The sequence below is a fragment of the Rhea americana genome, unplaced genomic scaffold (assembly GCF_003343005.1).
Source record: "Rhea americana isolate MKP2758 unplaced genomic scaffold, rheAme1 scaffold_92, whole genome shotgun sequence".
NCBI lineage: Eukaryota > Metazoa > Chordata > Aves > Rheiformes > Rheidae > Rhea > Rhea americana.
In genome coordinates this window covers 2,325,683-2,351,231 of record NW_028187111.1, presented here as the reverse complement: position 1 = coordinate 2,351,231, position 25,549 = coordinate 2,325,683, and the positions used below count along the sequence as shown (strand labels likewise).

General features: G+C 39.8%; 1 protein-coding gene across 1 annotated transcript in view; it reads right to left on the bottom strand.

Annotated features, from left to right (window-relative positions):
* Positions 1–3,392: 3,392 nt before the first annotated feature.
* The window catches only part of SPAG17 (sperm associated antigen 17), a 106,813-nt gene continuing 84,656 nt past the window's right edge, over positions 3,393–25,549 (bottom strand). Inside the window, exons 35-47 of the mRNA XM_085324524.1 lie at positions 24,651–24,833; positions 21,780–21,893; positions 20,138–20,183; positions 18,959–19,061; positions 18,454–18,504; positions 15,777–15,879; positions 15,074–15,170; positions 13,711–13,815; positions 11,598–11,758; positions 10,959–11,128; positions 6,585–6,645; positions 5,342–5,486; positions 3,393–4,140 (exon numbers count right to left, since the gene is read on the bottom strand). Coding sequence (XP_085180650.1) covers positions 4,004–4,140; positions 5,342–5,486; positions 6,585–6,645; positions 10,959–11,128; positions 11,598–11,758; positions 13,711–13,815; positions 15,074–15,170; positions 15,777–15,879; positions 18,454–18,504; positions 18,959–19,061; positions 20,138–20,183; positions 21,780–21,893; positions 24,651–24,833 — 1,476 coding nt within the window. The 3' untranslated portion in view covers positions 3,393–4,003. The remainder of the gene's footprint in view (positions 4,141–5,341; positions 5,487–6,584; positions 6,646–10,958; positions 11,129–11,597; positions 11,759–13,710; positions 13,816–15,073; positions 15,171–15,776; positions 15,880–18,453; positions 18,505–18,958; positions 19,062–20,137; positions 20,184–21,779; positions 21,894–24,650; positions 24,834–25,549) is intronic.

Sequence of the window (25,549 nt, the reverse complement as noted above, 5' to 3'; positions counted from 1 at the left end):
TCCACTCTGGTTATTTGATTTGTATCATTTGTGACCAAACTAACAGCAACTGTGACTTAGAATGCATCACTGAGAGGATGGATGAAGGAAAGGACTACTGTCTGCAGAAAACAGTGAAAAGCATCAGAGTAGGAATAAGCAGAGTCAGAAGCAAAATATTGGTATTGGAGAATCCTGGATGAAGTTTGGCACCGCTTATGGTGTTTTCCAGCATGTGAGTAGAGTTAAAATCATGTCTGCAACTGCATATCTGTTTCAGCATTTTCCTGAGCTGGCCATCAATCTTGGTTAATAGATCAAATCTTCTGACTCAAAGAGCTGAAGGATGATAGTTATGCCTGGCACTGCAGTGCGAAACCATGTGGAGAAGGACCTGGGAGTCCTGGTGGACAAGTTGACCATGAGCCAGCAATATGCTCTTGTAGCCAAAAAGGTCAGTGATATCCTGGGGAGCATTAGTATTGCCAACAGGTCAAGGGAGGTGATCCTCCCCCTCTACTCAGCCCTGGTGAGGTCACACTTGGAGCATTGTGTCCAGTTCTGGGCTCCCCAGTACAAGAGAAACATGGAACTACTGGAGAGAGTCCAGTGTAGAGCTAGGAAGATGATTAGGGGACTTGAGCATCTCTCTTACGAGGAAAGGCTGCTGGGCCTGTTTAGCCTGGAGAAGAGAAGGCTGAGAGGGGATCTTATCAATCTCTATAAATATGTGAAGGGAGAGTGTCAAGAGGATGGGGCTGGACWCTTTTCAGTGGTGCCTAGTGGCAGGACTAGAGGCAACAGGCACCAACTGAAACACAGGAATTTCCATCTGAACATGAGGAAGAACTTTGCTGTGAGGCTGACAGCGCTGGACCAGGTTGCCCAGAGAGGTTGTGGAGTCTCCTTCTCTGGAGATAATCAAAATCCAACTGGATGCAATCCAGTGCAATGTGCTCTAGGTGACCCTGCTTGAGCACAGGGGTTGGACTAGCTGGATCTCCAGAGGTCCCTTCCARCCTCAATCATTCTGTGATTCTGTGAAAGAGGATAAAAATGGAATCCCTCAATGTCATTGGTGTCTCCAGTGCCCAAAGAATTCCCCAAGGGTCCCCTCTGTCCAGTGCAATGTTGTATACTAACACCCCCATCTTGTGTCCACAGCTGATTAAAGGTAGGTGAAYAGTCTGTTCACAGAAAGTTAAACTTACGATTGTGAAAACAATCAGGAACTTAAGAATTCAAAGGCCAGAAGAGACCAGTACAGTTGCTACAGTTTCTTTCTCCAAGAATCACAGCTGACTCCAGTGAAAACTACTGTATGCTCAGTACTGAAAAAAGGTGTCCAGTGCCTCAGCATGGGTTATAGTTACCTAACTGCTCTTTAAAAACAATACAGACCTATAGGGAGTCTTCAGCACTCTTCTAAAAAGTGCAGAGTATCAAACATAGGGATTGAAATAAAACAGTACCTCCACTGTTGTGTTTCAGACAGCCATGTCAGAAATCAGAATGTAGTGCAACTTCTSGATTACCTTTCTCATTAACAGGCAACAGATAAAATATTTATTCGTGTTAATCTGATTAAATGAAAAAGACTGTAATGGGGTTGTTTTCAGAAAAACATTCAACTAAAATTCAGGTATTTCAGTACTGATGATCTTTATGTTACTCTTCCAGGGCTCTGACCTGTAATAGAAGAGCAGAGAAAATTAACATGAAAGGAAATAAAAATAAAAAACTACCTTTGTACAGATATGGAAGCAAACCCAATAATGATGTTGGGTTTCTTTGTGAGCATTCTGTGAGCTATGATTGCTAGGACTCACTTCCACAGAACTGGCCTGTATTGCTTCTGTTGGAAGGGAACATCATGAAAAAGGGTTCTCGCATGACCTTAAGGTAGGGTAGGAATTTGATTTTATTTCATAAATTGATTGGAATAAATATCATGACCATGAGTTCAGGATGGGCACTTGGAAATACTGGTGACTTTCATGGGCAGCTTCCTATGCAGTATTTCATTATGGGTATATGAAGAAAAATTTTGAGAAATGTTTTAAATATAAATGAGAAATAACTAAAATGTTAAGTGATAATTTTTTGTTTGTTGGCCTTTACTAAGACATGGGGCTAATTTGTGATCAGCTCTAACATTGCATTGTTTCTAGGTCTTACTGGTGAGACCTGTATTGGCTGTAGTGATAATCACTTTGAAAAACCGTATGAACTTAAAAAGCTGCYACATGCCTCTGCTAAGAACCTCTAACTGTTTCTAGTCTTCATGGCTGAACTAAACTGTTCAGCTGAATATAAGACTTAACCTGGGCACATCAGTATTTCATGTTTTGTGACTCTAAACCAACCTGTTCAGAGCTGCTTGATGTGTTTGAGATRGCATATTTTTGAGCATGTTACTAAAACTAGGTTTTGTTGGAAAGAATGTTAATAGAGGCATTTGGTTCAATTACTTGGATAACATGGAATAGCTGTAACCAGCTTTGGTTAGGAATTATCAAGCCATCCTTAAAAAGACTTTGTCAGAATAGAAGGGAGATTTGGTGATGATAATGGCAACTAAGAAAGCAGTCCTCATGATCAGCTAGATCTGGGCCAGGTGGGAAGAGAAGACCATGTTAGTTTCTTTCTGTTTAGAGCTTTTTTAATGGGAGATGATACTCTGATTAGAATTTCCAGGATTTAAGACTAGACAGGAAAGAATAGATCGGTGTTTACCTGGTGTGCAGAGATAATCCATGAGCTGTACATTAGTGCAAGGCTGTAGTGGGCTGATTGGGGAAAGTGAGGTGCCTCACTGAAGTGTGAACTGACTGYGTGAGTACCTTCTGTTCAACACAAAATAAGAAAAGTTTGTCTGAATCRCCTTCACTACAGAGCTTCAGGTTATAAGCCCCTAAGCTGGAAGCCTTTAAATTCACTGCTCTTCCTAGACTACAATAGTCTGTTACTTTGGGGATAAACCTCTACATTGGAAAGGGTAAGAAGATATTCAGACAAGAACAAAGTGTGCTATGTTTGAAGTACTCTGGGCAGTCCTAGAGCAGCTGCAGCAGAGGTGTGTGCGTCTGTTAAGCTGCTTTTAAGAACTGACTGATGGGAGGTCTCTCCTCTTTTCCTCTAGAGGAGAGGAAATGCAATACAGCTAGGATTTCTGCACTGACTCTCTCGATAACATGACAGACTCACAGGTATTAGAGTTGAAAGAAAAAGCTATCAGTATTACAGATATGAGACAAATGGGGACTATGAGCTGAGCAAAGAAACATTAGCATTGACAGGGTTCCTATTTATGAACTGTCAYCACTGGTTGTATTGTGGAATGCCTGAATTGATGTGGGTGGGGTGAAACAGCAGCGTACTGTTAAAACATGTTTTGAGGAGAAATTCCCCAGTGAGGATCTCCTGTTAGTAGGGAAGATGAGTCACCTCTTCTTATCCAGAGCCTGCTTCTCTTGGGGTACAGAAAGGTGAYGCATGGAACAATGTGGGCCGAGGGCTGTGCATGCTAGAGCTTGTCATGTTATGGTTGCTCTGTCTCTCTTGAAGACTTCTGTTCCTTATTTGACTGGGCTGAAGGAGTCAGCAGTGAGACTTCGCTTTAGAAAGTGAAGAGTGTTAAAAAGAGACTAGTTTGTTAGGGTTTGACTGTAATAAATCCAGGCTTCTGCTGCCAGGAGGCTCAATGAAATGTTTAATGTGGAGACAGTAAGTGAAGGATTTGGGATAGGAGTGAGGGCCTCTGCTGCGAGTACCTCCAGTAGGCTGAGCAGTTGTAACAGCCTGTAAATACCTTGCAATGAGTCCTTTTGTTACTATAATCCAGTGCTCTCCTTTTCTTGTCTCAGACAGGTTGTGTGTGTTGTGTGTGTGTGTGCACGCGTGTGTGAGATCACTTTGCTGCCAGTAGCACAGGGTTTGCTGATGATGTGGATCAGAAGGCAAGAGGAGGTAAAACAACTGTGATTTTAACTTATGGCWGATATTGTTACATGCAGTACTTACGTTAACTAGAAAGCTTCTGGGGCAGTATAATCTGGAACGGGGCCTTGGGGATTGTAGAAATCAGCCGGACTGTTGCTGCCATCCCACCCTGGGGGTATCCTTGTGGGCGGCGCTCATAAATGTCATTGGTTAATACAGGTAGAATATTAGGTTAAGGATCTAACAATTTCTGTACATTTATATGACTAAAATATCTGTAGAAGCTGGAATCAATTCCAGAAATGAGGCTGTGAAAAGACTTGAATCTCAACTACAGACCTCAGCTCAAAGAATWCAGGCCAGATAAAATACTAAAGAAGGGGAAGATACACATGTTTTGAGGCTGGGTCTTGGTCTTCAAGTGTGTGACTGAGGACTGGGTGAGTGGGAATGGAGCAGGGACTGTTTCTGCTGCTATGCACTAGTCTTTCTCCAGTYCAGCTTAATAAAGGTTCTCAGCAAAGATGACTCACTGTCACTACAGAGTAGATTGAGAGAGTTTCAATGTAACTTCCAGAGCATACAGAGCCCCAGTGCAGCTGCAGTTAACTATCTCTCTGGTTAGTCTCAAATGATCCTGAATCCCTTCTTTGGTAAGGGTGGGCCTTACCAAGAGTGAGGCAGTAAGACGTGTATGGAGGTACCYTGCCTTACTACCTATTTTATAGCTTTCCAGAAAACCTCCTCTCCCAGCCTTTAATCAGTAAGTTTGCTTAAAGGACAAACATAACTTCACCCTCTCCATCTCCTCTAAACTTGCCCATAAGAAATGAGCCTTCAGCAGTTGTAATAACTATTTTTCAGATACAGTTAGAGTACAAGGGAAAGAGAAATAACAGTTTGTGGTTTTTGCTATTTTCTTTTACTATACCTCTCTCTTCAATTAAACAACTAAAAAGCCCGTTGAGAAAAACCCACATTGGGCTAATTTCTAATGAAACAGACTCTACAAAAACAGGGATAGTCTCTTGTCTTTCCTTTTGTATCCACAATGATACAATTTTCTTTCTGATGAAGTTGTCCTATCACATGCTATCAGAGGTTCAAAACCTGTAAATAGAAAATCCTATAAAGGATTTCTTATCAGTGGAGAGAAAATAAGGAATTCCTATCTTTTTTTTTTCATTTATTCCCTAAAAGCCACATCTTTCTGGGCTTCCCATTCCTTTTCAATATGTTGTCACTCTGATCTAAATTGCTTTTGGGGTCAGAATCTTAAATTCTCCATTGTTGTGCTCTGTGTTTCCAAAAAAGACAGTAAAGCTTGCCTGCATCAGAAATGATGCTTAGGACTCCTGAAAGGTGGATGGTCCCTAGAACTAGTGCTACTTGATGGGGTGTGGGGTGGTTCAAAAGATATTTGCCCTCACAGGAAGGAGAAGAGTCTCTGCTTCTGTTAATATTTCAATACGATGGGAAATTTCTTCAAGGCCATCAGTATCTTCCCCTCCAATTGCCATTGCAAAAATCTCTATCTCCAGTTCAACCTGCAAACCTGCTGCCACCTAGGAGAGACAGAGGATTGCCCATAAGTAAGATGCAYGTTTCATACGTAGGCCCCTTCAGCAGTGCTCCCACCTGGTTCGCATTCTACATTGTCTGATGAAAGTTAAGACTTAGTACCCTGCACACATCACTGCTCTTGCTAGTTACTCAGTGACTGTGTCACTAGAAGGGTCTATGCAAAACAGTATTTCATCACATTGCAGTTTGCCTTCAAACTGCCAGATATTTTTCCCCCTTCTCATTACTTCCCCTTAAATTCCCTTTTAGGTTCCAGAAGGAAAGGGAGAATTAAGAAAGCTGGAAGACAATCAAAAAAGAACAAAGGTAGAAAAGGTAGATAAAGGGATGGATGTGTGGAGAGGAAAACAAGTGTACAAGTGTCTGGTTGTGACATATTCTGGTGACTCTCCTTGCACAAGTCATTGTTTCTTGATTCAGTGCCTGTAAAATTGTGGGCAAAGATAGTGTGTGGTCTTACCTGGGTACTCTGGGGATACCAGCCAGCATACAAGACTTGCTCAGATACAGCAGGCAGGTGAAGAACAAATGACAAACTGAATAAAGGCAGAAAGCATCAAAGCTTCATGCTTAATGGGACAATTTCACATGCTATGGTGCTACATAAAAGAATTACTTAAGGTAGAGCAAGCAGAAGAAGCATGCAGGAAAAGAAATGATAGAGATAAGAGTTTACTAGGTTCAATTCTTAGATGTATCTAGACAGGTAGATAAAGTCCAGGCATGACAGACAGAGCAGATATAAAATACTTAAACCCTGGGAAAAATTAGAGGTGGTGGCAGAGTACCCCGTTTGCATCAAAAAAGCTCTCTTTAACCTCAGTGCTTGACCTGCTGCCTTCCACTGTGCTTAAGATGTTCATCCCTCTGCATTCTAAGGCAGGATCTGAGAAGTGCTGCACACTGTGCTTGGTAGAAGGCAGCAGAAAGATAGCAGAAGGCAGCATGGCTTCAAATGGGCTTTATTAGCTCATATACCCTGGCCAGCTCTATTTCCAGACAGCTGGTGAGGGAGCATCTCTGGATGGCCTGAAGGCAGTATGACTAGCATAATACAAAGGATCATCTGCATAACTTACAGGTCCTGGTGTGTACATCACTCTCAGTCCTGTGTGTGGAGGTGGTTGCTTCACCCGAAATCTGTCAGAAAGAGAAGATTATCAGTTTGCCAGGAACCACTCCAGGCAGGCAGGTGGAACTGCTGGGAAGCGCAGGGTATTTGTTCTTCCTATGCTTGAGTAAATGACAACAGAAGTTTTTTTTTTTTTAGCTCATCCTTCCCACTCATAGGTGCATCCCATCAGGGCCCATGGATTTGTGGGTGCCTAAAATGATCTCTAACCCGATCCTCCCTGAGCAAAGGAAAGTCTTCCTTTCTCCAGACTTCCTCTCTTGTCTCTAGGGTCTGCGATTCCTGAGGGCTGGCCTTAGCAGTAAAGACTGAAACAAAGGTGGCATTCAGTAACTCTGCCATCTCTGCATCCTTTGTCATCAAGGCCCACCGCCCCCTTCAGCAGTGGGCCCACATTTTCCCCAGTCTTTCTTTTGCTACTGATGTATTTGAAGAAGCCCTTCTTGTCCTTGACATCCCTTGCYAGATTTTTCAAATGGGCTGTAGCCTTCCTCGTCACACCCCTGCATACTCTGACAACATTCCTATATTCCTCCCAAATGGCCTGTCCCCTTTTCCGCATTCTGTGTATCTATCTTCTTCATCTGTTGGAGTTTTGCCAGTAGCTCCTTGCTCATCAGTGCAGGTCTCCTGCCCCCTTTGCTGGATTTCTTACTCATAGAGTTGCACTGCTCTTGAGCTTGGAGGAGGTGATGCTTGAATACTAGCCAGCTCCCTTCCATTTAGGGCCCTAACCCATGGGATTCCTCCAGGTAGGTCCCTGAAGAGGCCAAGGTTTGCTCTCCTGAAGTCCAGGGTTGTGATCCTACTTATTGCCCTGCTTCTTCTTTGCAGGATCCTGAATTCCAGCATCTCATGGTCACTGCAGCTAAGGCTGTTCCCAACATTCACATCTCCAATTAGTCCTCCTTTGTTAGTACAAGGTCTAGCAGCACACCTTTCCTTGTTGGCTCCTCCTCCACCACCTCTGTCAAAAAGTTATCATCAATACTCTGCAGGAACTTTCTGGACTCTTTGTGCCTAGCTGTGTTGTTTTTCCAGCACATATCAGGGTGGTTACACCCACAACAGTCATCGATATTAGCCTGCCCTTTAATCCTTACCCTTACTCGCTCTTCATCCACCCCTAGGCAGAGCTCAATACATTCCAGTTGCTCCCTCACATAAAGAGCAACTCCACCACCTCGCCTTCCTGGCCTGTCTCTCCTAAAATGCATGTAGCCATCCATGATRGCATTCCAGCCCTGCAAGCTATACCACCATGTCTCTGTAACTGCAATGAGATCATGGCCCTGCAACTACTCACAGATCTCAAATTCTTTATTCCCCGTGCTGCATGCATTGAGGTACAGGCATTTCAGAGAGGTAACCAAGCATGCAGGTTTCCCAGCGAGGTGCAAGAGGATCCTCCATAGCCACGTCCTGTACGCACTTCCTTGATGCATGTACCTGCTGGAGGCGTCTCAACTTGAGTCGTGTTTTGCTGACTACCCTGTCTCTAAAACGCTCCCTTTCCTCTGTCTTTCCTAGTTTAAAGCCCTCCTTACCAGGCTGGCCAACCTGTTGGCAAAGAAAGACGCATGCGCCCCGCTTAGCGAGGTGGATCCCTTCTCTCCCCATCAGTTGTTGATCTTCAAGCAGGGTCCCATGGTTGTAGAAATCAAAACCCTGTTGCCGACACCAGTGGTGCAGCCAGTTGTTAACTTGGAAAATCCGTCTACTCCTCCTCTCATCCTTTCCCCTCATTGGCAGGACTGAGGAGAAGATCGCCTGGGCTCCCAGACCCTTGACCACCATCCCCAGAGCTCTGAAATCCTGCTCGATAGTTTCCAATTTGCCCTTGGTATCATTAGCTCTCATGTGAAAGAGTAGTAGAGGGTAGTAGTCTGCTGTGTGGACCAGCCTTGGCAGTCTTCTTTCCATGACAGCTCATATTTGAGCCCTTGGCAGGCAACAAACCTCTCTAGACAAGAGGTAAGGTTGACAGAGAGGTGCCTCCATCCCCTGCAGCAGGGAGTCACCCACAGCATCMCTTGCAGCTTCTTCTAGGTGTTCCTGCAAGGCACAGGCTCTGTTGGCCCTGTTGTTCCCTTGAAGCCATGCCCAGCTCCTCCTCCRCCTGGAGGGCGCTAWACCTGTTCTTCAATTGCAAGTCTTCAGGAAGAGTAAGAGCCTTTTTTTCTCCTATGAGAAGAAGTGGTGAGTTTCCAGTCTTCTTCTACAGTGTTACCACGTACTATTTATTTCACATGGCACAGAGCCCTCTGGCAACTCCACTGCTGCCTGTGTGTGTGGGGGGGCGGGTTGGGACTCCTGTAGCTGTATGGTCTCTGAGAATACCCTGTCTTATCTCTTGCTCATCTTGGATGCTATACAGCCTACTGCCTTCCTCCCATAACTGCTTTACCTGATGACGCAACTCATCAACAACACACCTTCTGCAGCAGAGCTGACTGTCAGCCCAGGCCTCACAGAGAGGCCACAAGCACTCGCTGCAGCCTGAGTCCTGTAGAGTGGCACCTGCTGTCAGATGGCCTATATCTTGGTCCAAGCCTCTGCTACAGCTGATGCAGCAACTCCAACAGGTACTAGGAAAGGAACTCTGTGGCGTGTCATGACCATATTTGAGGCCGTGTACACTACTAGGACTGGAAGCGAAGTGCCTTCTTGTGCCCTTCTGTATGAACTGCTGTGCAAACTGCTGTGTCTGTTCACTGCYTCTGCTACCTGCGCTCTCAAGAATGTTCAATGCTCTTACTGGTTTCYTTAACCAGTGCTAATGCAACCAGAAAGCTAAGAGCTGTTGTCACCAGTGCTAAGAGGAGGAACCATTTGTTGAAGGCCCTAGACCAACATGACAGCAGGACATTTATTTCCATGCTTTCAGTTAGGCTCTCTCTCCTGTGATCTGTGGGTTTAGCAGGCGAAACTGGAATAGTCCAAGTGTGACCTACTTCTAAGTTTCTAGGAGAATAGTGTGCAACTGTCCATCAGGACAAATGGCTGAGATGATAGTTTATTTAGCAGTTAACTGAAAGTGGCTGTTTAGAGCTAAGAAGCTCTCAGTTGCAGGAGGTAATTGAGGCTAAGTGGGAGAGAGAGGCTGATGATACTGGAAAATTTCAGCTAGCATAGCTTGCTTGGAGCTCAAGAATTTAGAAAGGATTTTCTTTTTTTTTTTTTTGGTCTTTGGGGCTATTGACCCTTTCTTTTGTAATAAAAATGTCAGCTGCAGTCATCTGAAATGAAAACCTGCCGCCAAGTTTTCTTGCACCAGTCTTGAAACTGCAATTCTTGAAACCAGTTGGTGAGATTGCAGCTATTCAGATGAAGCCATTTTGAAGTGACAAACTTTAGGTGGAAGCCCCAGAATCATAAGAACTCAAAGACCATTGCTGCTGGCTCTTCTGTAAGCTAAAAATCAAAATACACAGAGCAAAGCTAAGACAAATGCATGCTGTTACACATATGAAGACAAGGGTTATAACCACACCTGCCTAGATACTGCTGAATTTAATAAAAACACTGAAACAGTGCTGGTGCAGGAGTACCTAGTGAATGAACATATATGCAGTCACTCAAATGGGAAACTTCAGCACAGAAAAAAGAGCAGTCATAAGCATCTTTTGCTCTATTTGTGTGATCTCTAAAATCCAGCTAAGATCCACCAATAATTTCCTGCACTTTGTCATGCAATTCAAGAGACAACTTACTGAACTGCAGATCTAAAATGGCCCTGTCCTCACTATACTGGAACACAGTGCAGAGCTATCACCCACTGGTAGGGCATGACACTGAGWAAGGGAAATATGTTTACAAGTAAATGCTTTATTTCAGCCTTGTCCTGGCCTGCTCCCAGTTTCATCACTGAAACTGTTTCTCAATGCAGCCAAAGCCATGTGGCTATCTGACTGCAGCTGCCCTGGCTTAGACTGCCAGACTTGGAGCACCCAGCAGCATTCCCCAAAGCCAARCGTAGTATCAGTTACCATGAAAGAGTTCAGTCCCTGAACCCGAGAACTTCAAAAACAACTGGTAAGACACCTACTATAGGCCAGGACTATGCATATGAGACCTACTGTTCCTTACTACTTTCCATCTTCCTAACACTGTTAATATGTAAAATTAATAATATTAATATGCAAAAAATGATAAGTATTTCTAATATCATCTTATCTGAATCTAGTCTATTAATATCAAATGATTCTGGATAAAAAAATACCATTTGTTATCTCTTATTAGTCAGATCAGAAGGTTGATTATTAACAAGCAATACATATTTGGACAGTTGAAAAACAAGTTCCTGAGAATCTGAACCAACCTTGAGAAGTTCACTCCAACATTCTTCATGATCACAGTGGTGGTGTAGGTGCAGCCTTCCTTCAGTACACCAAATGTCACATTAGGTGGAATGAGATGGAACGTACCAAGATGCTGTTTCACTGTTGCAAGAGAAGATGTGTTGACTTTTCCCCCAACAGGATCATCTACCTTTGCAAATAAAATTAGACAATGACGTTGGTGGCTTAAGTCAGGTTCTGAATAAGCAGTACACAGATAATACTTGTTACTTTTCCTATATTTGACTCTACTCATCCTGAAGCTATTACAAAAAGACACACTAATTTGAGTAAAAAAATTGAAGAGGCAAAGCTAACTACTTTTGCTATTGTCTGCCAATTTATACTAGCCTGAGTTTTGGACATACTGAGCCGCTCAGGTGTCTCRGGGGGATGAGGATGTACTCTCTTCTGGAAATCAGGGCTTTCATGTGGGTGCCTGGTACAGAACTCTGTTTTCAGCATACAAGAAYCAATCATTTTATACATAAATTGCAAGTGTTATTCTTCACTAAACAGATTCAAAATGCTTTCCAATGTAAATGCAGAGTGAAGGACTGTCCAGCATCTCTGCAAAAGAGATGACTGAGAGGATATTAACTAAAAAGTTGTTATTTTACTTTTTTATTTGGTATGGAGTCTGGTTTGCTCCCCTGGAGACATGGTGGTAATTCTACTTTTTCTTTTCTTGGCTGCCTTGCAGCATTCACCAGCAGACTCTGAATTTTAGGTCGAAAGAGTGTCTGATGTGATCTTGAAGCCTTGTTCAAGTAGGCTGCTGCTGCAAAAAAGAAAAAAAAAGATTTCCAAAAGCATGAAAAAATCAAATATCAAAGCCAGCCCAATCTTGAAGTTCTTCTTCAARTAAAACTTACTTTCATTTACTAAAACAGTTTGATTAGCACAAGAAGAGCAGGATGGGTCTCATTTTTATGCAACCAAACAATTTAGAGGAAAAAGAGGATCATTTTTAGACACCTCTAACACTAACAAGTAATCAAAATTGAATCAATAAATATTTACTATAATTAGTAAAGCTAATTAGTTGAAGACATCACAGTGAACGCCAACAATGAAGGTATAAAATCCTACACAAGTGATTAAAAAAACCTCCAAGCACTAAAATCAAAACTGAGAACATAATTACTATTCCAGAGGCATTGTCTACACTGCACAGTGGTCAGTGGTACAGAAATGGCYTGGTTGGTCAAGCCAAACTTGTACATCGATAGAGTAAAAAATTCTTGCCCAGGCCCCAAAGCAGGAGAGCTGTGTCAGCACAAGGCTGTAATCAATTCATAGACACTGTTTCTGAGTAGGATTTACTGACTTGAGAGCAACAACGTATGAATGAGTCTGCATGCTTCTGATTTTGGAGCTAGAACAGTCTTAGCTACCTTGTTATCTCTCATCTATGCCCCACAGTATAATGTTCGTAGACTGAGCATAAGGATTACCAGAGTACCTAGTTACTACACAATTTAACTGCTGTTTTGAAGAATCAGATCTAAACTTCCTTTGCTGGGCAGCTTAAGACACATATAGCYTACTGTAAAAGCTGTAAAGTCTGATAACTTCTTAAGGAAAAACGCATGACAACAATGATGGCTGTCTTCTCACTAAAGGTCAATCTCTAGATCAATATTTTGCAATATTTTGTACTGATTTATTTTTCAGTTTGGTCTGTAGGCAGCCAAGTGCAAGTACTGCCTAGCTGGCGCTGTGTATCTGGTCCGTTAGTTGTTCTGAGGAGACAGAAATATAATCTGAGTAGGTTCTTCTCTAGATTCCTTCTCTCAATAAGCACTTATTTCCAAACAACAGAACTGTAGGCTGTAGAAGAAGAGGGGCCTCTCATCTGGTAATAAATGGCCCAGGGCTTATAAAAATGCTGAGCATGGATGTAGTGGAGAAAATATACTAGCATTTGTTGTTTTGCCTAAAGGTAAGCAATCTTTATGCTTTGACATTAGAAGTTTATGTCGTTTTAAAATCTCTCTCTCACACCCCCACAGACACACACAAACTGCTTTTTCCTTTTGCTACCTACCTTGTGGCTCTGGAAGTACAAGTTAGTGTGTCTGCTCTGAGGTCTAGTGAGTATGCATAAATAGCAGGGGAAACTTAGGAGGTYGTAATGCTGCTGTTTTTGCAGACACCTACTATTAAGAAAGGATGCTAGTGAGTAGTGCGATGGAAAAGAAGTGGGAAAGGGAAGCTGTTACTGTGAGATGCACAGATAAGTTTTGCAAGTGTGCACTGCCAAGATTCAGCTGGTGTGGCATTATGTGGAAGGGAAAGGTTGGGTCTAATTAAAGCGGGCTGGTGACTGTCCAGTGGTGATCATCCAAGATTGTCACCACAAGCAGACCAATGAACAGAGAGAACAACAGTAGATGCAGCAAGGAAAGCAAAACTGATTTGGGACATTTAAATGGCAAAGACCATTTAAGCACAACAAACTCCTTTTCTGTAGTCTTGTGTTACCAGCCTTAATGAGTAGGAAAAAACAGYTTGTGCAAATTTTTAGCAGAGGAATTATTTCTTAGGCTTTGTCTCCAATTCTATGATCCTGATGTTATAACAGTCTGCTAGGGTGAAAAGAGACTCTCCCACCATTCCAGACCGCTGAACAGAATAAGTGGGTTTAAATTTCTATTGTAGATATTTTGCCAAGTTTTAAGAAAATAGAMATTAACCTGCCTCAAACTACATTCTGGAAGGCAACTTTACCTGTTGTGGAATGACTGCTGGGAGCTTCACTTTGGTGTGAATCAATCTGTAGCAGAAAACCAGGTGAAGGTGAGGAATCACTCATGGTATTGAGATATTCAGATGCTAAAGGAAAAACAATGGTATACATTGACAAGTGTTTGTCATGATCATCATTGTTTTCATAAGCATATGAAAAAATCCCAGAGTATTTCTCACTTCATTTTAGACAACCTTTGAAAGCTCTCTACGTAATCACCAAAGACTACTGTCAAATTCTGCATGTGTCATTTTGCTTCACTTGGCAACAGGGATCCAAAATGCATACTATATTTCATGATAATTCATTTCTTGTTCTTCGGTGAACTGAGAAGTGAGCCCAAAAGGTCTAACAGGCAATCCAACTTAGACCTCCTGGTGACCGTGAAATGAGGAAATAYGCGAATAAGCAAGGGTTGATAGAACCCTATGGAGGAGTGCTTTCTTAATATGATTTTTTGCTGTGTGTAGCAGGATACTTTTCATCTCGCTCTGTCATTTCAGTAACTTGTCAGAGATGTTTTCCAAATAGAACTGAAGTATTTCTCTCAGTGCTTTAAGGCTCAAACCTCAGAYGGTTCACACTTYCACTGCTTAACCTTATCCACTCACTGCTTTCTCCCCCATCAATCCYCCAAACTGTCCTCACCCTGCATGCTTCCTATTMTATTTCCCTTCTACCACATTCCCCCAGCTGCTCCCTTACCATTTCATTTCAAATTTGTTTCCATCTCCCAGTTGTCCTCTATACAGATCGTACTCTTTTTCCAAATGTGGTCTCCTCATCCACCCCAGGCCGTTGTTTACTMTTGAGCATTTTGCATCCATTTACCTCCTCATTCATAACCTAATTCTTTGGCTTTGTATCCAAAATCTATGATTCTTCCTCATTCAGTCAAATATACAAAGAAAGATTCCTTTAACACACTAAACATAGAAGTCTCATAGAACACATCTATATTAGTGAATTAAATAGGAACATTCCCAGGCACTGAAACACCATAATTTATACTGTTAAATTGTTAGAACACTGGCATAATGCTGACCTGTGCCAACTAGCAGTCTATTCACAGACACTGTGGGGTCTTGGGCCAGGGATAAGGCCACTCTGTGCTGGGAAGTGGATTTGCCAGCACAGGCACAGCCTATTCCATGCCACCAGGTATGTTTTATTTATCAGAAYAGATGTAGCCAGTGTGGTCCAAGAAGCTCATGTGTCAAAATATGCTTGGGAATACATAGTGTCAGATAATTTAATCTTAATTTTACTGCAATATGAAATGAGACAACTGAAAAAAACAGTGAAGACAATACTGAAGTAACCAGACATTAGAGCTCAAATTACCTCTTACGGGGTTTTTGATCACCTGTAAAGGCAGATAACCACTTTCCTTTTTTGTAACTGGAGGAAGTTCCTTAGAAAGTGCTTCCACATCAGGAAACTAAAGAAAAATAAGAAACAGSGCTTAGGTCTCCCAAGCAGACATGTGTACTGCCACTGAAAATGGCAATGAGCAAACACACACATTCAAAAGAGGGTRCAAAGTAAACAAACAGGCAAAACCAAAGTGGTAACAATAAAACTGATATACATAAGCATTCCTCAGATTACTCAGTACATTTTTTAGTATGCTTTAGACATTCACAGCAYTGATCAGGCTGTGAGGCCTGATTACAGGAATGTTCCCAAGGCCAACCTTAATGCAGGAGGGTTAGCCTTCTGGATTCCCTCTCTAGTTAACAGAGAGGTTTTCCACCCGTGGGTTAAAACACCCAAGGTTCAGCTTCTGCTCTGAATCAGAGTCTCTCCAGAGTTTACAAAAGGAATCTAGAGAGTCTGACCTCAGTAAACGTATACCCTCTCTGAGATATATTTTCTTTCATAAAGKCATATAATTTCTAGTGTTTACTCCATCACAGTTGTCCTCTGTAATGGTTTCTTGAGATAACAAATTGAGGTTGAAATGTAAGTCCACAACTAGCTTTCTGGCATTATGACAGAAATTACCTGAACTAACACAAACTCATCCAATTTTGAGCTCCATTACCTTTTTCAGAAGAAATTCCTTGCCAAATTCCGATTCAAAATATGGAGGAAGTATTTTGTTTCTTAGTGCTATTAAGCATTTCTTTCCTTCATCAAGTTCCTTCCTAAGAAAGTTTTGCCATTGTTGGTATGGAGAAGAAAGAAAAAAACCCATTATAACTAAATTCAACCTGTTTTCCAGTATTAGGTCTGAAACAACAAGGGATGTAAGTGATAAAGGCARGTTGCACTTTTTTTCTGGCTAACCACATTGAATTATATTCTTGTAATTGGCAATTTTCTCAGTGCTACTAATGTGAGAAGGCAAAGGAGAGAAAGGACCATCTGCTAGCTCCTATGTTATGAGGTTTGGGTAGCAAGTTGAAATTTGTATACATAGTCTTGTCTTCAGCTGCTAGAGTCTTGAGGCTCACCACAAGAAGTATAAAGCCTTGTACCTGAGAAAGAGGTGGAAAAGAGTAAGAAAAAAGTAACAGGCAGATTAAAAACAGGCTGGCCTGCCACGCAGAGACAGACACCTCTTCAGATGCTGATTATGGAGGATCTGATCCAAATGCATACAAACTGTGGAYTGGCTGCTATAGAGAGCTCGTCCTCAAAACTCTGGCTCTTTAGATCTTGTTGAATGTGTCTGAGACTGCCAATAGTGTCTCTCCAACCTTCAAACAAGCTTCTAAATCTGAGAATCACTATTTTAGATGCACTACGACTTCTAAAAATTTTAATACAAAGTGAATCTAAATTCCCTATTTTTTTCACAGACAAAGTTGCTGGCTCTGTGGGTATCCAGAAATCTGTTCAAATTCCTGGARATAAGTTTCACCAGAGTGCTCTCATAACCCTTGTTCAAACTGGTAAAGACTGGTTATGGTTTCAGCTTGATTTAGACCAATATTATAATAATATTATAGTTTCATTGACTTGCAGGATCAAGTAAGAGCAATGAATGCCTCACTCTTTTGATCATAGAGTTTTGACACTGACTTCAGAGTCAAGATTGCACACTGTGTTCTTGGATGGTGTGTACTCAGATATATATTTAAAGTTATTCTTTATGTAATATGCAAAACAATGTAAAATGCTTTTTAAAAATATATAGTTCAGAAATTATAAATCTAAAAGTCTTTTTTTTTTCCATGCAAATCTGTTATAACGTAACTAAAGAGTAGTTCTGGTACTAYAGAAAACAACTTAGCTTTCAATTGCTATTTAACCTTCACAAAAATAAGAAAGAAAAAGCAAAAGTTTCCAACTGTAATATTAGTTCATCAYCATTTCCAGTTATTCTATATATTCTGACAAATAGCAAATGACCTACATAACTTTGAATATAATTATTTAAGATAATTGTGAATTCATGGATATAACTGATCTTTCTCTTTGTTAATTCTTGTTCATGTATTAGGTTTTCTATCTATACCACTTAAATACAATTTTTTAAATTCTTTAAACAGTCAYGTTTGCGCAAACCAAGCAATTCACCATTATGTCAGATTCACAAGCCCCTTCCCTCTAGAGCTGAAAATGACAATGGTTTGAAAGTATAATGCTTAATTTAAGTTTTTGTGCGGCACCTGTCCCCTGTCGGATTGACAGATTGTGAAATGTACATTTTTAGTGACATGTGCCATTTCAAATACCTTTTCTTTATATATTTTCTCAAACTTGTCAAATAGCTTTACCATTCATCAGAGAGAGATAAAGAACATTTTTTGAAAAACTTGAGAGAAAGTAAAATAAAGGAGGCTAAAATTAAAGCTGAGGTTCTGCTTTAAATAAAACCATCACTGCTACAAAGATTTTTGTATATATACTATATATATATATAGTATATATATACTATATATACTATAATATATATACATACATTCACACACTTCCTTCTGTAAAAACATTTATAATCTGAAGCTTTTAGAACATGCCTCAGAAGTTCAATGAGAGAGAAATATTTTACAAACAGAAAATTGAGATATAGGCAATTTCCAAAGTAGAACATTCAAACATGGCAAAATAGACCTTGTTTCAATAAACCACTGATTTAAGATGGACCTCACAGACATGCTTGAAGATGTTTTTACCAGCTGTCCACATTCTCTACCTTCTAAAATGCTCTTCCTGCTCCTTATAAGCTCTTGGGCAATGCAGCTTCTTTTCCAAGATGAAAACTGTTAGTGTGTTCTGCACTGCCTAATGAAATCCACAATGAATTTTTCTAAGTGTGGCCCAGCCCCAGCACTTAATGCCCGATCCAGGCAATTTTATRCATCTTATCATCATCACATGACTGACATATATGTTTAGGGTCCTATTTAGACTGCTCATRCTAAAAATTCAGCCGGGATACTTAGAATACCAGATTCTCAACCTGAAGCATCAACGTTTGAAAATATTAATGTATTATTTTCCACATTGCTGGCACAGTCAGAACACAGCACAGGATTTCTGACATCAGCCTTGTTTTAATTAGCAGAATTTATAACTACCTTCCTAAGTTTTGACAAAATATGAGTTAAACCATTCATTCAGTGTTTCTATTGCAGAGAACACCCCATTATTTGCAACTGAACTAGAAGAACACTACCCAAGACCTARCGTTAGCAATAGGAGTCTTCCAGCAGTTGTTCCAGAACTGAATTGGCTCTTAAAAGAATTAACTTTATGTCACACTAATACTGTACCTGTGTTCTTCTAGTCTGCTCTGCCACTTAGACACTAYTGTTCGTCCTGTGCTGAATGAGTAGTAAAGGAAAAAAGCAATGAAAATGAGAAAAGTAGCATAATATTTTGTAATCCCCAAAATATTTACAAGATAACCCCGGAACAAAAAATACTTATGAAAGTATGTTATATTAATATATCTTTAATGACTTCTGACTTGGACTCATGTATTTTGMAGCAAAACTATTCATGCACATCTGTATTTTTATCATATTGTTCAAACAAAAAAAAAAAMMYCTSWRAMWCTTTTTCCAACAAACTTTAAAGTACCTTTGATATAAGGAAAGAGAGGCACAGAAACGCAAAGTAGTTATAGGGAAAACTAGGAAAATATTGTGAAATGTATCTAGAGATATATGTCCTTGTTCTTAATGACAGTCAGCAAAGTACGTTGCCTCTTTCATGTGCTTATTTCCATCCTCTGCATTATTTCCATTTACATCTGTTCTCATTGGACTGTCCTACCTGAACGTCTCCCAGTGGTCCTTTGGTTGCTTAGAGATTGTCTTCCCTGTGGGACACTGGAACTGAGAAGCCACTGCCTGTTCATATAACTCATCTATGTGTACTGTAAGGTAAAGGCAGATGATTAATACCGAATATGCATGTTCAGTTAGGCACTGGTAAGTGYTAAGAATAATAAAAGCAGAAGGATATATTTTTAACGCATTTTTCTGTTACTTGATTAAAWGCTAGAGTTTAAAATTGCTAAAGATATAAATAGTCCTTATTAATTTGATATCTGTATTTTCAATCAAATTAAAGATTTATTGGCAGGATAGTACTGCGGAGCCAAAGAAAGAGAGAACTGGACTCTTCCCTGGTTTAAGGACAATCAGCCCCACTGTAAGAAAGGCCAATTACACACTCTTTATTACTGTGAGGTAAGAGGCAGAAAAGGCATTCCAWAATAAAATGTAGAACATCAACAGATAGGAAATTAATTCAATTAAATAGGAGAAAACCCCCAGAAGCAGATTAAATATATATCCCTACCCCATATTACCTGAAATATYTTTTTGTTCTTTTAGGAAACAAATCAAATACTGGTGAATAGGAAAAACTGCTGACCAGGAGCTATCCAGTCCCTTTGAAAAACTTCCCTTACATGTTGATATATGTATAAATCTAACCACACAGAACTGTGTCCGTAGTTGTCATACCTGATAAGACTCTACACATCTGGAAACGTGGGTCAAAATGACAAATACACATGCCTAAAATGGGCAATTAAGTAAGTGGTTTTTAGAGGCACTGTATCATTGATGCTAACAAATTCCAATCACCTATGAAAATCATGCCATTTATTCCCTTTCAGCTCCTGATGCGGCCATTTTTGGAACACCTGTTTTCTGAAGATATGTGGTACTTACCATTCAAGTTCTGTAGTGAAATTCTGAAATATTTACATAATTGAGTGACACCTCTTTCTCATAAGTTGGTTGACAATTTTTAATTTACAACATTTTATAGAATGGACATATTACTTACGTAAGAAAAGTATCAGGAACAGAAGAGACAGTCATGTACTTATCACACAGATCAACTCACATTTATGTTCCTTCTTCAAAAAGATTATTGCAGTGCTTTACAATTAGTATAGTATTTTACAATTTTAAAAAATATTTCTTCAATTGCTATTACCTTTGGTGCTGAGATCTTTGGATGACTTCTCCAAGTTAGGGAAGGACTGCAATGAARACAAAATAATCATGACTATGTGAGAAAGAGACCTCGCAAAACCAGCATCCTCTTCRAAAGACTTACTTATATCTTAAACAAGTGCTCCTTTTTTACTCGAAAATGTGACTACAAGAGTAGGGGAATTTCAGTGTGTGACAAAGCACGAACTGCAAAAAATAGAAATGAGGTAGAAATTTCCTGGTCTAAACATATATTTGTTTCCTTCTTGACCACTTCCTTCACAGATGACTTTGTATTTTAACTGTTTGTTGCTTTTTAAATCAACACAGCTATCTCATAATCTCAGGCAGAAGATTTTGAAGAACAAATTCTTCCACAAAGGTTTTGAACCAAATGGAAATTCATGGGCATGAGAAGGAGGCACATGAGAAATGTGTTCAGGAACATGTAGGTTTCGTTACTAAGGAGCTCTCTTGTGGTTTGTTTACAATACAGTGTCTGAAAGGTCAGAGAGACTTTCACTAAGCTGTATTTTCCTTGCTTTATTGTCATGATGTCTCTGAAGCAGATAACCAGAAACCAGAGTCCCTGTGACTAGGCAGTCTGTGGGTGTAGCTGAGCTAGGGAACAGTAGAGGCTTGGGAAGAGYGCGAAACCAATTCCAGTGTCATGGAAGATCCACAGCAGGACTCTACTGCTCAGRAAGTTGTCTAATGTGAAATCTGTACCTGGAAATGTGCTCAAGGTAGCTATGACAACCAACAATAATTAGTCACTAGGCAAGTTCGATGGAAGTAAGCAGCATGTGAGATTCAGCACTTGGATTTCATCAAAGCAATGAAGTGCCTGCCTAGAGGACAAAGGTAGACAAAGCCACTGATAGATTACTTCACAGGGTTCCTCTTTCCAGAAGGGCTGTGAGTTCCTTCCTGCTGTTTTGTTAGATATTTTTTTTTCCACTCTCTTCCCTCTTTTTAAAACCTGTATGTGACTTGAAAGCACTGAGAAAAATTGAAAACTTTTTTAATATTAAAAAAATGCTTTAGTTTGAGTCAGYGAATGAAAACGCTAGCTTGGCTAAAAAGTTCAAAGGCAAATTCTAGAATTACATTTTTCTAAGCTTGAAAGGAAAAAATAATAAAGTTATAGATCTATCTAGACAACTAGGAAAAGGAAATTAAAAGCACTAATGACTGGAAAGCCCTTGTGTTTAACGTCTTTATGCTGAGAAAAGACGAATAGGTAGACTCTAAGCCTAGGATGATGTTTGTTTGCTACAGTACACTCACTTTTGAAAGGTGGATAGATCACTTGGTAGTGAATAATTAATTTAAAAGGACKAGATCTTATTTTTCAAATGCCAGAATTCTAATTAAAGCATGTTTGAATTCACTATATACTTGTTATTTGTTTATAAAGGAATAAAAGTGTTTCCTATACAAGACAAAAAAAAGAAATCAATAACTAGTAAAAATCTAGAGTGTGAATTTACATAATGCAAGGCAACCAAATGTAAAGGAAGCTTTAGGAAACTAATGTTTTAAAGAACTGAAATAGAGCAAACTGATCACTCTTCACATAAGATACAGTGTCTGTTTTATTCATTCTAGAAGAATGCAGTTAAAAATTGTTTTTTTCTCACCATGACCAGTTTGAGCAGATCTGCAGCATTCTYCTTTTCCTCTTCTGTTCTTGGTTCTTTTACATTCATCTCTTGCAGCTCATTTTCCTGCTTCAAAATGATGTCTATGTATTCCTGGTGTAGCAATGAATGGAGAAAGAACAGGAAAGATGCAGATATTTGCAGAGGCAAACTTAATGGACATATACATAGAGCAAAGAGTTTGTGGTAGTATCAGATCTGCGTATTTTCAAAGTCATAAGGGCCCCTTTTGTGTGAATTTGCRTGAATGGGTTATAAGGGTATCTAAAGGTTCAGCTGCAGAAATAGTYACAAAAAACCAACAGGTTAAAGAAAGAAGTATATGCTAAGAAAGTCGCATGTGAAAGTTTGCCATAGACTATTCASCTCTGAGGACTAGCCATCCTGTTGAATCTGCAGCAGTTGATGAACTGAGGATACTAAGAGTCTGCTGAATCTCTACCAGGCCACTAGCACACATCAGCATCCACAATGAGTTGGGCAACTCAAACCATGCCCAAGAGGGTGGTGGCTGCTCTAGTGCAGCTCCCAAGAAGCCTTTGGAACACCAATGACCCCCTGCTTCTGACTCTGCAGTGAAGGTTGGCCTCTGAACTCTTGCACCAACCAGGTAAGCATGTGTGAGTGTGCAAGTGTGTGAGTAAACTGTGTGGGAGAATAAAGGAATGTTTTGACTGCAAGCTGTTATTAATAGTAACAATTTGATTCTATTATTAGTATCAAATACTGGCTTAATTAATAAAAGGTGTTCTAAGATATACTGGTTGTGATCTGTGTCTCCCCACTTGATCCCCCATTAGGGAAAAGGAAATTTACAACATTAAAGTTGAAAAATTAAGTTCGAAAAAGAGTTTGAAGCTCCATTTTTAGACAGAAGTTTACTTTGCCAGAACCACACTGAATGCTGAAGAAAAGGACACTTTTCATTTTTCCATACGCCACTGTGCTTCAGAAATTCAGACAGAAAAAAAGGGCCGCATACGGAGAGATGTATATCCTCTGTAGAGCCTCACCCTACTAGACAGGTATATGCAATGCAGAGCTTTATGTACAGACAAGGTTCACATAAGTGATCCAGTTGCAGTTCTTTTTCATTCCTTCATATTCTTAAATTTTAAAGGAGATGAAAAAAGGAAGAATGCTCTTTTCTTTAGATCTTGATTTAACAAACTGAGTGCTTAGCTTAAAATTTAAGATACCTGTTTCTTGAAAAAAAAAACATAGAATATATATTGATATACRATGAATATTTTCATTGCAGATTAATGTAATTCTTACAAATGTGTCCTATACGCCAATAACTGCAATTCTTCCTTGCAAATGTAACAAAAGGTGTTCATCTTTCTCTAACAGTCAACTATAGATCGGGTAAATGGAGAGACTTAACTTGGGATTTGATATGACACTTTTTTAAAACGAGTATTGCTCTTGAAAGATCAGTATGTAAATTGAAGAATTGCTTTTATATATCTCTAGACTGTGAAAGGGTAAAATTGAGTTCTGATAGACCTGTATGTCCCAAACCATGCCAGCGCTGAAAAGTTGTCAATGTTTTTCTACCGCAAACAGACCTTCTTCGAAATGTGATGTGAAAAAAAAAAAAATCTAACCAGTTAACAACATGCTGTTTCTTGCTCAGATGTCACATGCTATTAGCTTTCAAATTTATCAGTCTGTAATGTCATCATCAAAATAGACATTAAATAACTAAATTATAGAGCATATGTATTTTGTTATTCCCTAATTGGTAGATAACAATGAGCTTTTAACTCTAAAATCTGTTCTAAGAACATTTTCACAGTGTGAATTAAATAAATCAATGTTTTATACCACAACCAAGAAGTAAAGGAGGAGGCTGCTGACACAGGGTGGAAGCTAGGGAAGCTATCTTATGCATTCAAATATCAGCTCTACCTACAACATTCTGAACTTCTCATTTTATTTCTGAAACTGAAATACATAGAAATATGAAATAGAGAAGAAGCTACATACTACTGTCTCATTTTTTTCCTTTCCCCTAATTTAGCGACTATTTAACAAACATCCCTGTCTTCTCTGTGGAATATTGACTGATGCTGGTGAACTGCAGATTGTTCTTCAAAATGTCATGCACTTGAAAGCTTTGTGCATTGCAGAAAGGCCTGCTGCTCCAGAATCCAGTTTTAAGAGCTCTAATAAAAACAATCACATCAGAAACTGAGATAAAGTAAATTCTGTTTGAGCTTCTTTACTTTGAAGAAACATGTATTTTCCTGTCGGCATTTTTATCAGTGCTTTGTTGTTCATTTGTTGAGTGAGGATACACTTAATACACGTAAAATAAGACATACTGAACCTGACAAGCCATCATTTGGGAGATACATCTCTGCAGAACCTGGAAATGTACTGTACTGATCTATGTACTCGATACAAAACAAAGACTACAGTGTGTCTCAGTGACCTGGTCACTGAAGTAAACTGTAGAATTATGCTGGGTTAGAAATTCTTGTAAGGCTTTACAGAGTTAACTTTCTAAAGCTTTGGTTAGAAAAGCAAACCCTAAGCAAAGTAAGAGTAATAGATATTAGTATTGACAAAAAGGGAACTATTTTTTAGTGTACTATCTGTGATGGGTACTTGATTGTATGTGATGTACTTGCACAAAAAACATGTTCCAGAACGGACTGGAGGAAAAGAGTTGAGCTGCTTCAGAAATATATTTTTCTTAGAGCACCTGTCTAGTAGGAAACGGTGATTGTTCTTCAAAAGCATTAGAGCTCTTGTCTCAAGCATATATTACAAATTCATACCACACAATTTGTCTGTTATCTATCGTTCACTGGAAGAATGAAGTAACTGTGATTGTACTACCTTGAGAGAAAGCTGCAGCTTTTCTCTTAGTTCATCACTGAGCGGCTCATACTGGAATAGCTGACGGATTTGGAGTTTATTAGGACATTTTCGCACAGGTATTGACAAGCAGGCCTGCTCTTCAGATCCAATGCAGAGACCCTTCCAAATATGTGTTCTGACTGGGGGATCTGTGACCTTCCTCTGAACATAAACAAGACCAAGCAAAAACAGCAAGAGGCTACTTATATATTGACTTGTCAGAAAGCTATCTATGCATCTACATCCAGTTGACAAAATATGAACTGCATTCTGAGTGAAAAACAGCTCACTGCGTTCTGGAATCAAGGAACTTTATACCGAATGCTCTTACACTGTAGTTATTCTAGAAAACATAGATGACCCCTGGCATGTAAAATTTTAATGCAAATACTGAGAGATGTGTTTAGATTCCAGGTTGTTGGTTATACGTGCATGTACAAAATGCAACTGGAAACATTAACCAGTGGATAGTGAACAAACTGATAGGCTTCATGTCTCAGCTGATAAGTACATGCTCTCTTTATAGCAGTGTAGAGCTAGACAATATAGTAAGCAGGATCTCAGGCACAATCTATCCATCCTAAAATCTCTTCACTTGGCAAGATAAAGTCCCCCTAAAATTGCTATATCACCTCACTGAGTATAAAAGAACCTAAGGTGACTGCATTTTGAGTGAACTCCATCCTGCATGCCCTGTGTTTATTTAGTTAAATCAGGTTAATATAATTGGCTCTCAATTAATTCAATCATATTTTCTAAGAATAATGCCTTCTTCATGATTTTAAGGAATAAGGATGAAATCATAACTAAGATATGAGATTTGTGAGATAAGAGTCGGATTTCTGTTTCCAGTCTAGAAACACCAGCTCACTGGGGGT